General features: G+C 36.2%; 1 protein-coding gene across 1 annotated transcript in view; it reads left to right on the top strand.

Moving 5' to 3' along the window:
* Window positions 1–12,582, top strand: part of LOC150110692 (uncharacterized) — a 464,373-nt gene that overhangs the window by 373,927 nt on the left and 77,864 nt on the right. Inside the window, exon 20 of the mRNA XM_090405298.1 lies at window positions 2,927–3,119. Coding sequence (XP_090261424.1) covers window positions 2,927–3,119 — 193 coding nt within the window. The remainder of the gene's footprint in view (window positions 1–2,926; window positions 3,120–12,582) is intronic.

Genomic DNA, 12,582 nt, shown 5'->3' with positions numbered 1-12,582 from the left:
GGGCTTTGAAGTGAGTATGTGAGGGTAAGAAGTCATTAATTAGCCAGATTGCCCTCTTCCGGATATAATCAATCTTAGAGAGGTTTTTGGTACACCACTCCAAATATGGGAGCAATATTCCATGACTGGGAGGATTTGGGCTTTGTATAGAGTTAGCGGCTGTGAAGGTGTCAAGAAGTGTCTTATGCAAAAAAAAAGTACACCAAGTTTTTTGATGGCTGCAGAAACTATAGTTGAAATGTGTTGAACCAGGAAAGAGGAGGTGTAGATAAGTCCAAGAAGAGAAATCTGATCGTGTTTGGTATCTAAGTATTACTGAAGATGAGGGGAGGGTGTGAGCTCTTTCTTGCAAGACATCAGGCAGGACTGAGTTCTGGTGGCATTGAAGATTACAAAGTTGTCCTTGTCCTACTGGGATACAACTAGGAGATCTCAGTTCAGGTCACTGGAAGATTCTAATATTTGAGCACTACAAGGTTTGTCGAATGAAAGGGAGGAGTGAAGTGCACTGTCATCAGCAAAGCTATGGATAGGATTGGAAGTCTGTGAGAGCAGGTCATTTATATACAAGAGGAAGAGAATGGGTGAAAGAACTGAACCCTAGGGAAATCCGAGGCAAGTAAACTGTCCACCATGACCCATAGTGAGTGACCAGTGAGAAAGTTAGCAATCCAGTTGCAGAGTGGGGAAGGCAGATCATAGGATGGCAGTTTGTTAAGTAGACCCCTGTGCCAAACCTGATCCCTTTGAAATGTCAAGGGCAACCATGTCTGTTTCTCCAAATTTCTCCAAGAATTCAGAGGTGGGTTGTGAAAGCAAGATGATCAGCTGCAGACCGCGAGTGGCAGAATCCATATGCTGGGCACTGAACAATGTGGGTATGAACAACAATAATCGACTACCAGGCTTGTGGATATTCAAACAACTGTTGAAATTAGCAACTGAGTTGATTCCTTAACCAAATTCCATTTCCCACTGCTGTAGTTACTGCTCCTGTAACTACAGTAGTGGTTAGTTCAGCTGTCACCCTATAATAGGTGACAGCTGAATTAGATAAAGGGAATGACTACATGATGACACTGCTGGATTTTACAAAGACAGGATACTACATGGAACTCTCTTACACATATTAGAACAAATGGGGATGGATATGACACTGGTTATGCAGATAAGAAGGCAGCTGGTGCAGAGATATCAGATAGTGGTATATGGAGAAGTAGAATCCAGTCAAAAATCAGTGCTAGAACCACTACTGTTTAATTTGTACATAAATAATATAGGAAATAACCTGAAAGGAAATATTCAGTTGTTTGCTGTTGATGCAAAATTAGGTAGTACAAGGCAATGCAAAGAGATGATTTAGGATTTAAATAAGCTGTCAGTGTGGGGAAAAGATAATGGATGTCAGTTTAATGTGAAAAAATATAAAGTTATACTGTACTCCAGTAAATAAATGAAATTAGGGATTTAAAGATGCTGGTAGATAGAGGGTTGAAGTTTAGAGGACTTATTGCTAAGGTAGCGCATAAGATTACTTGGCTTTGAAGAAAACTAACATGTAGGGATAAGGAAATTGTTTTTCCTCTTTATAAAGCCTTGATACATCCACATCTGGATTACTGTGCTCAGGTCTAATTTCTTGGGGATGAGGAAGTGGTAGAAAAGATTCAGAGGCAAGCAAACAAGATGGTGATTGGTCTGTGGAATGTTCCCTATGAGGAGAGATTGAAGGTGTGTGGACTGCAGAAGTTGGTGTTGATAGGAGAAAGAGGGGGATACTATAAAAACATTTAAGTTATTTAAAGAATTTTATAGGATTGATGCAGGGGAAATGTTTCAATACTTGGTTAGAGGGACCAGAACAGAGGGGGGGGGGTCATCCCTGGAAGTTGAATAAAGGTGTGGTTAGTAGGGATGTGAGAACTAGATTTTTTTGCTTGGAGAGTTTTGAATGAGTGGAATGTGTTGCCACAGTCTGTTGTTAGTGCTTTGTTAATGGGCTCAAGGAGAGGTATGATAGATTGTATGGATAGTTTGGATCTTCTGTAATGAATTTTCAGAGGTGCCCATGCAATAATAATAAACCAATACTAGATAAATAATTTTTTATTTAATGATTAATATTAAACTTAATGATTATTAATAAATGAAAAAAAAAAAAAAAACAATACTTTGTTGCAGCTGCTACACAGCTTATTACCTACAGTGCCAGTAATGTTTTTGATTAATTCATCTAAGGAAATTTAGTTGCAAGTATTTTTCATAAATTTTTATGAAAAATTTAATGCTGTTTTAATATTAATTATACAGCATTGTACAGAAACAACAACAAAAAAAAAAAAACTTTAAAACAAAATAATAAAAATTGAGTATTAATTTTTTTGACTATAGTACTCAAATTGTAGCCTTGGTTGGCTGAGTGGTTAGTGGATTGCTCTCCAACTGCTTTGAGTTTGAATCTCACTGTGGGCATAGATGTTCGTGATTGTCTTCAGATGGAGATGAATTTCATTGAATGATGAATTAAATTAAATTCCATGTGAGACCACCATTCCACTTATTGGAGGCCTGAAGTGGCTTTAAAAAGTTCAGTGTTTCTTCTCTAGATCAAAGTCTGAACCAATTTAAAAATGAATGAAATTTACAAGATGTTAATAAATGAGGGGAATCTTTTCTTTTTTTTTACCGCCCATGGTTCTAATGTACTACAGGTTTACTTTTCAACCGTTCATGAGGGAGAGTCACCTAAAAAAGCAATTATACACGTCTCTGGTGACCTTTCTTTAGAACTCTATATGATTATAGGACCATATTATTAGCTTGTAGCTAATTGGAAGCTTAGTAAAAATTTAGAGTAAAAATGGAACAAGCTTGATATACAAGCAAAGCTTCATTTTTTATTTTTATTTTTTTCATTTCTGTTTAGGCAACTTGGCGTGGTTATAGACATCGGTGTAAAGTGAATGACCACAAAATAAGCCTGGTTCGGGAAAGAATTAGACTCTCCATTTCACAGGGTAAAGAAGAGGATAAACTTCTCAGTCGCACAGATTCTGGAATTGATACCCTTCTAAAGTTCCGATCTCTCTCAAGCATAATCAAGGTCCTCATTGATTTAGGTAAGTTTCATAGGGTTTAATTGATTTCTTGTTGATTAAACGTTAGTTTTGAAATGATGCACATAATTAAAAAATTGAGTCGGTGATATATTAGTCATCTTACATTTTATTTCAACCAGTGATTCCAGCAACATACTCGGTTGTAGTTGCTATAACTTACCTAGTTACTGTATGCAAATTTTGCATTAATGATACATTTTTTTCACATATGCTTTGTTCCTGATAGATAAAATGGGGGAAAAAAAACATAGATTTATTATCCTTAGAAGTTAATATTTTGTGGATTGCATTGGTAGTAGTTGAAAGTTTGTTTATCACTAGGTTAGACTATGATAAATTTAGTTTAATCCTTTATCCCAGTGAGAGCAAACAAAGTTTGCACCTGGAAATATCTTCAGGACTGAATATAGTGTTGTACTAGCTTACCTGGGTAGGTAGTACACCACCAGGCAACTCGTAGCAAAGGTGGAGCAAGTACTGCTTCTGCCTGGTATCTCCAACTCTGGGCCTGGCTCCCACTGAAAAGACCTCGATTAAGGTCGAAACTAGTCTGGGTAGTGGCCAATCCCTTAATGCATAACAGTATACATATCCACAAGGAGATGTGTTTTGCATTATGGGAGATACTGGGGTAGGAGTGTTGGTTGCTTGCTCCACCTTTGCTATGAGTTGCCTGGTGTTGTGCTACTTACCCAGGTAAGATAGTACAACACCATATTCAGTTCTGAAGATATTTTCAGGCACAAACTTTGTTTGCTCTCAATGGGATAAAGGATTAAACTAAATTTATGCATTGATAGTACTTTGTAGTTTTACTAAAAACAAACCTTCCAGAATAAATTTGGATTATATATATGCCATCAAAAATGAACTGACACGTTCATTTTTGATGGCATAAAAAGACAAAGAACTGCCTGTTATGGCAGTTCTTTGTCTTTTTAATATTATTGCTCATATGTATCAGCATTTTTATGCAATATGCCACCACAGAAGGTGGGGAGGGGAGGGATTTCTGATGAGAGATTTCATTACTAGTTTTTCTTTGGACAGTTTTCACCTAGATTAGTGTATCATTTGTTAGATTTCTGATTTCATAACTTCTTATATTTCGATGTCTTAAGCCACTTAATCGTCTAGATCTGTTTAGATCTAGATGCAAAATTCTAGATCTGTCTTCCTGTGAATCTTTACAGAGCCATTGTTTCTATGGAGATCTGTTGCTAATCTCATCTTACTTTTACTAAAATTACCATAGATATCTCAGATTAACTCTACTCATACATTCTCAAATACTAATAGTGCGAAGTTCCATTGTGCAATTTTTTTTTTTTTTTTCTATTTACTTTTGCTAGTTTCTTCATTATCATGACATCCATGTTCAGGTCTTTGATCACCTTTTTTTATGTGAAGCTCAGCACCATGAGTAGGTAAAGGGTTAGAGAAACCCTGCTGTAAAGACCAAAAATGGATTTTTTTTTTTTTTTTTTTTTTTTTTTTTTTCCCAAGCCACTTCAGGCCTCTAATGAACAGAGTGGTCTTATAAAACCATTGGAATTCATCTACTTTGAAGAAAAACTATCCATGTCTGCAGTGTGATGTGAATCCATAATTAATTGGAAAGCAGAAATTGCTCTACTTGACCAACCACAACATCTTTTTTCACACCCATTTCTCATATCTGTATCTTAAAACCTACTATTAGTTTATTTATTTAAGTCAAATAGATTTCACCCTTTACATCTTTACCTACTATAACAAACTCATGTCATGTTGAAGGAAATTAACTATAGGAAACCTGCTATAACAAATTCCCTGGGGCCCAACAAGTTCTGTATAGTTAGTTGATTGCATCTCATGTTAACTGCTAGTTTAGATTTTACAGCTGCTACTTCTACAATATACTTTCACTTTTGAGAAGTGCTTACTTTTTCAGTACTTTACATTATAATTCTATTATTCACGTGTTATGTTTTTGATATGTGATTGTTTGCCATTTTTTTAGCAGTGACTTGTCCAGCTTTCTCGAACTGTTTTTCATTCCTGAAACAAATTAAGAATAGTTATTGATCTACTGTATGGAATTTTCTGACAATGCAGAAAGCTATGGTACTAGTAATGTCTCTGTACTAGGTTATACCCATACAATAACTAAATTTAAATTCATCCTGCTGATCATTACCAGCAGCAGTTTAATTCGGAAATAATCCAAACATCGTAAGTGTTTTGACTTGTCAATGTATTTGGTTTCTAAGTATAGGCATATTGTGGGTGCCTCTGGAAGCAAGCATTAGCAATAACTAATCTGTTAGCATTGACAAATTCCAAGTCTCTCTGCATGGGAGAGAGACTATTATGTTCTCCAGACCAAACCTACCATGTTCTGGCCTAATGGTCATACTCTTTCCACTTTTGCACCAAAGTCTATTAGAATGAAGAGAACATTTCTTCTTGCAGGCAATCCAAAAACAGTCTTCAGGTTTTCATAGACTCGCTCACTTCATTGGTGCATATCTTTGTGTGTGCATAAACCACCATGATTTACACATTGCTAGGATTAGTCTTAGGGCTAATGAGTGTCCTGTCATTTATGAGCTTGTAACAAAGAGGAGGCTCTTGCTTGACCTTCTCAAAATTGCAACTATGCCATGGTACTTTGAATCTTCTCCCTAAGTAAACAACTAGCTCACCAATTCTAACTTCTGAGATGTCCTGTACCATTGTATCTGACTCTGTGCTTCCCAGGATGTCAATCCTTACCTCTCCATTTCTCTAGGGTGAGTGTCAAGGGACTTCCTATGAAGCCCACAGACATTTCATGTACCTATTCAAAGTTTACCTCTGAGGTTAATGTTATGTGTTTTGTGTGACCTCATCCATACACAGATCCTCTTAAATGTCATCCTGAGATATGGTTCGTTAGTTAGTTTTGACAACATCACCTCTCTAACCGTAAAAAAGAGCTTCAAACCTTATTTGGATCCCTTACCTGATTTCCATTTACTTTTACCATGCTCCCTGGTGCTTTACTTGGCAGTACACAACCTTCTAGCATATTGAAGAAACTGCTATGAGCTCACTTCCACTTTTCTCCCTACTAATATGTTCATGGGATACTTTGGAAAAAAAGTCCCCCCCCCCCAGTGTGTGTGTGTGTGTGTGTGTGTGTGTGTGTGTGTGTTTATTGGAATTTAACTGACTAGAACCACCGAGATAAGAAAAATTTTAATTAGAACACAACTAGTTTAGTCAGAATGCCGACTTCTTCAGATGTACATACTATCACAAAAAAAATTGGAAACCTAGCAAGATAAAAAATGAACTTCTCATATAAACAAGTTAGGAACAACAACAATAATCAAGTTTGAACTGGCGTCCGTGTGGCAGGTCTAGCATGAGACATTAGTGAGTGGGAACTATCTCGAACACCAAAACTGAATTACTGCACTGTGTGAATCAGGTAAACTATAACTTAAATTACTGCTTATGTGTGAGGGGTCCAGAACTATTTCTTTTGATTCTAAGATGCATCTTTCTAATTCATCAGGGCATTTATGGATATTTGTAGTAAGATTCCAGACTATCTGGTGTTGATGCTCTTCTAAATTAGAGTTGGCAGAGAAAAGAACATGACCGGAGAGGACACTTGCACAGGTTCTGTTGTAAGAGATATCATGTTGATGCACTTCGTGTAGTGAGATAGACTTATCGCTTTGCCGATAATATGGCTTCCCGCAACTACTGATGATTGTATATACTCCTAGAAACTGAAGTTGGTGATGTTTTGGCTTGGGTTGACTCAGGAAAGAACGAAGTTTTGGTAGGATAGTGAAGTAAATTCTAATATTAAATTTCTTCATAATTTTTCCCAATTTGGATGATAGAGAACTTATGTACGGTAATTGAATGTGTGCAATAGGGTTCGAGTTATCTTCTTACTGATGTTGGAGACATGGGTATAGACGGTTAGAAATGCTTCGAGGTGAGTCGTTGTTTAAGAAAATACTTTTGAGCTGGTTAAGTTTGATTTGAAGATCTTCTTCTGAAATTAGAAATCTCACCCGATGAACCAGAGTGGTGATAATTCTATCTCACTATGACTCAAAGAGCATCAACGTGATATCTCTTACAAAAGAACCAGTGCAAGCTCCCTCTCCAGTCATGCCCTTTTCCCTACCAACTCTAATTTAGAAGAGCATCAACACCAGATAGACTGGAATCTTACTACAAATATCCATAAATGCCTTGGTGAACTAGAAAGACGCATCTTAGAATCAAAAGAAATAGTTCTGGACCCATCACACATGAACAGTAATTTAAGTTATAGCTTACCTGATTCACACAGGGCAGTAATTCAGTTTTGGCTTTCTCGAGATGGTTCCCACTCACTAGTGCCTCACGCTAGACCTGCCATTCAGATACCAGTTCAAACTTGACTGTTGTTATTCCTAATTTGTTTATATGAGAAATTCATTTTTTATCTTACTAGTTTCCAGTTTTTTGTGATAGTATGTACACCTGAAGAAGTCGGCATTCCGACGAAACTAGTTGTGTTCTAATTAAAATTTTTGTCTTATCTCGGTCGGTGGTCCTAGTCAGTTAAATTCTAATATAAAAATGTCTACAATCCGAGTAAATACCCTTAATAATATATATATATATATATATATATATATATATATTAATCCCATATGAGAGGCTGAGGGACCTATAAGCACATCCTTGACATGTGGGTTTGCAGATGAGGACTGAGATAGAAGTTTATTGACTTTTTTTTTGAAGAGTTGCAGGTTGTAGATGTTTGGAAATACTTCATGAGGAATTCTGTTCTAGAGGACAGGCAGATAGAAGAAGAATAGAAGCAGGTTCAGTGTGCTTGCAGTTACACAGTGAAGGGATATTGAATAGCTGCTGCTCTTATATTAACAGGTGCAGCAGAAAGTGGAGGAATAATGGTTGCCAATTCACTGGAGCACTGACCATGGAAGTACCTGTAGATGAGAGACTGCTGAAACACTGTGCCTGTGAGATAGAGTTTGAAGTGAATCTGTAAGAGAGAGATCATCTATGAACCTAACATCTTGCCTCTGGATGGCATCAAGGATTTTAAGGTAAGTTTTAGGTGCATCATCCCAAACATGAGCAGTATTCTAAACATGCATTCTTAAATGAAAGCGAATGACAAGTTTCTTGGATGCTGAGGAGGCTGTTGATGCAATATGTTTATGAAAGGAAATACTGAAGGTAAACATTAATCCAAGCAAGGAGATCTGATCTTGTCTGGTGATTTGCATATTACTAAGGGTGAGCTGGGGTCTCTTTTAAATGAGAAAAGGCATTGAACATGATACATCTTGTAGCCTGGGATGTCTGCATAGTTTGTCAAATGGAATGACAAATGAGTAGAATGAGTGGATAGTACTGTCATCAGCAAAGCTGTGGACAAGATTAGTTGTTAGGGTGATTAGATCATTTATGTCCAGAAGAACGCAAGTAGGTGATAAGATACAGTGAATGAGAACCTTGAGGCAATCTAGCATTGGTGGTGAAGCTTGGAGAGAGAGAGAGAGACAGCTGCCATGACTCGCAGAGAACGACCTGAGAGAAAGCTGGCTACCCAAATACTGAAGGTGACAGGGAGACCAAAAGATAGCAATTTGTTTAGTAGTTTTTGATGCCACAAATGGTTGAAAGCTTTAGAAATGTCTAGGGCAGGGGTGTTCAACCCATCGATCGCGATCGACCGGTCGATCACAGAGCGATTTTTGGTCGATCTCTTGTGTATTCCTCCTTACTTACAAATTTAATTAAAACTGAAAACATAATATTTTATTTATCATTATTTTGTATTATTTTTAATTTGCTTTAAGTGTATTGCTATTGTTTATTTATTTTTTCGTTAAAATTATCAAATCAGTAATTTTCTTATAAGTCCAGGTAAATGAATGAATTTGGATCAGTGGAAGTCAAACAGCGAGTCAAGTGAATACGATTATAAGCAAAGTGTAAAAACTCGATTATAGCTTAAATATTAAATATTCCAAAGCACATTACATCAATTTTTTACTTAGGTTAAGTCCCATGTGAATATTGTAAAAAAATAAATTTTGTTTGTCTCGGTATAGTTTGTATTAGATGTTTTTGTAAATAACTCTTTTGAAGCTAACTGTATATACTGCTTTAATAAGAATATGTTAGAGTGTTAAAAACAAAGGCAATGTTTTTGTCACTGAAGCTGTACATGGCGGCATTAGAAAGATTGTTATTGAAACTTGTATGTATGAGAAAGGCTTGTAGGCTCTAAGTTAAGTGTAAACATCTCCGAAGTCAGTCAGAAAGAGTTCAAACAACTTTCCGATGGCTGGCAACTTACAATCAAAAGAAAGTGGAGGAGAACAAAAGACCTGCCGAACTTGAAACTTAAGATGAAAGATTCATACCGATTCTTTGGGGGTTGCCGAACTTCATGCGAGGTCTCAGAGGAGGCCTAATAAAAAGGGACTGAAGCAAGCAGAAGGGGTCCCGGTTCCAGAATTGCTGTCAGAGAGGAGGCTGCCCGGTCCAGAGTTGCTGTCAGAGAGACTGCCTGGATCCACGTTGTTTGAGAGAGGAGTTTCCTGCTTCCAGAAAGGAGTTCCTTGGTTTGAGACGTTGCTAGAGACCGACTACTTCTAGGCTGCAGACAAGGTTTCAAATTGTCGGAGAAAAGTTTCCAGGCCAGGTTAATGTCAGACATTCACCAGTGTGCTGCATTTTCATTACAATTTGATGAATCACACAACTTCACTGATATTGCTCAGTTAATGGTATTTATTCGCATGGTATTTCAAGATTATTCAAGTAAAGAAGAACTTTTGAAAATTATACCATTATTGGGAAGGACTAGGGGAGAAGACATTTTTTTTGGCATTTGATGAATTTGTGACACAACACAAACATCCGCTTTTTAAACTTGTGTCTAGTACTACTGATGGTGCTCCTGCAATGATAGATAATAAATCAGGCTTCATTTCATTATGTAAAAACGATGCCAAATATCCAGATTTTTTAATGTACCACTGTATCATTCACCAACAAGTACTGTGTAGTGAAAGATTAAACACAAAAGATGTTTTGGATGTTACATTTAAAATTGTAAATTCTGTTCGAGGAAAAGCCCTGCAACGGCGGTTATTTAAATTACGATAGGGAACTTCTGTTGTACAATAATGTTTGCTGGCTCAGCAGAAGTCAATTTTTAGAAAGATTTCTTGTATTAATTAACGATATAAAAAAATTTTCTTGATGTAAAAAGGAGATATTTATCCACAGTTGAGTGATAAAAGATGGTTGTTACACTTATCATTTTTAGTAGATTTCTGTATGAAATTAAGCAATTTAAATTTAGAGTTACAAGGTAGAGATAAAATTTAATTGACATGTTAAGTTCAATAAATGACTGTGAATTTAGACATCTCCCATATTTATTAAAAATTTTTTGAACAAAATCAAGAAATTCTTGATTTAAAAGAATTTATTCGTGAAATAGAATTAGTTGAGGAAGAAATAAATACAAGATTTAAAGATTTTAATAAAACTGAAATGATTGTATCTTTTATCAATAATCCATTTCAAGAAAACTTTAATATCACAGAAATTTCAAATAAAATTAGTGGGCTGTTTGATATAAACCAAGCTGAAGTAGAACTTGAGATAATAAACATTCAGAATAGTTTACATTTAAAATCAACAATGAAGTCATTTGGAAGTATGCACATGAAAAATTCCCAATATTAACTGATATTGTGTGAAAAATTCTGTCGTGTTTTGGATCGACATACTTGTCAGAATCCACATTTTTCAAATTTGACTGTTAAAAAATCAATTAAGAAACCAAATTACAAATGATCATTTGGATGATTGTCTGCGATTGGCCACTTCTTCATATCAACTTGACTATGAAAATATTGCGAGGTCCAAACAATGCCAAATTTCACATTAACTTTTTTTTTTTTAATCAACCAGCATTTCCTGTAATTTGCGAGTTTGTGACCAATGTGTTGTTTTTTCTAACTTTTTTTTTCAAAAATAGAGAAATAAATATTTTATTCCAATATATTTGTATTAAAATAATTAAAAGTGATAAATAAATTTTTAAATACACAAATAAAGTTTTTAGTCGTGTATTTTTTTTTAGTTGTTTATTTGTGCATAATCACATATCAGGTTGGGGGAACGTGATCTATATAAGAGAATAGATCGCCGAATAACTTTTTATAGAAAAGTAGCTCACGTAGTAAAAAAGGTTGAACACCACTGGTCTAGGGCAACAGCACAAGCTGCAAGGTCAGCTGTAGATCTTGAATGATGAGCTCCATATTGGTGGTTGTTGATTAATTGGTGGACCTAATAGTGGAAGAGTTAGCTATTGATCACTTTCTCTATTATTTTGGAGAGGGCAGAGGTAATGGCAATTGGTTGGTAGTATGACAGTAGGCTTCTATCGCCTTTAGGAGGGGGGAGAATACGATGGATATGAGATAGCTTCCATGTATCAGGATAAGTATCAGATATGTATAATAAATGGAGCACAATGTTTGAGAAAAATCGAAAAGATGCCATCAGGACCAGAAGACTTTTTAATGTTTGATTATATAGTAATTTTCTGTTATATTTTTCCAAAAAAACTACAGGAAGCATATGGTTCTCAAATTCAGGTACGGTTGGAGGCAATTCGTTTGATATTCTGTACAGGAGTTCAAGGAAAAGAGTGATGCTAGGAGGTCAGCTTTGATTAAAGTAACAGTGATGCCATCGTGATGAGAGTGAGAAAGATGAAAGTGCAGGTGAGCAGAAGTTGCTTTTAACGGCTTTATCAATGGACCAGAAAGTACAGCTTTCACTTGAACAGGGGGCAAGTTTTCTTCTGTTGGTCTCTATGAAAGTAGGTCTGCTGTTGACTGTTTTGCATGTGTTACATGCTTTAGCATAGGCTGAGCATGAAGCTTAGGTTCTTGATGTGAGCCACTTGCAGTAAGCTGAATTTTTTCAACTGATTTGATTCATTTCTGTTGATCCAGGGCTTGGAAAGCAGATGAGGATTTTCAATGGAATGCTTACATGCCAGTGAGGAAAGTTTCTGTGGCTCATTCAGAGCAGAATGGATGAGAAGAAGCAGTGATGAGATCCCATGGAAATTAGAAGTAGAAATTCTGGAGGTTGCCCCATTTTACTCCTTTGTAGTGCTAGAGGATGCAAGGTTTGGAATGGATTGACGAAGGGTGTTCTGTTAGAGAGGAGAATTGCAAAAGATTGTGGTCTGATTTGACACTAGGAGGTAACCTCTATGGTGTTGAGAACTGGTTAAAAAGAGATCCAGAGTATTAGGAGAGTGAAGAGGATTATCAGGATTTTCTTACAGGTAGTTGTATGATTGGCATTAGTTCATTGCTTATAGCAGAAACTTCTACCTCTTGCCCAAGGTTGT

The sequence above is a fragment of the Typopeltis vanoorti genome, chromosome 1 (genome assembly GCF_054136105.1).
Source record: "Typopeltis vanoorti isolate ZY-2024b chromosome 1, IOZ_Tvanoo_1.0, whole genome shotgun sequence".
Taxonomy (NCBI): Eukaryota; Metazoa; Arthropoda; class Arachnida; order Uropygi; family Thelyphonidae; genus Typopeltis; species Typopeltis vanoorti.
Note: the sequence above shows the minus strand (reverse complement) of the source record. Positions and strands in the feature narration are given on the sequence as shown.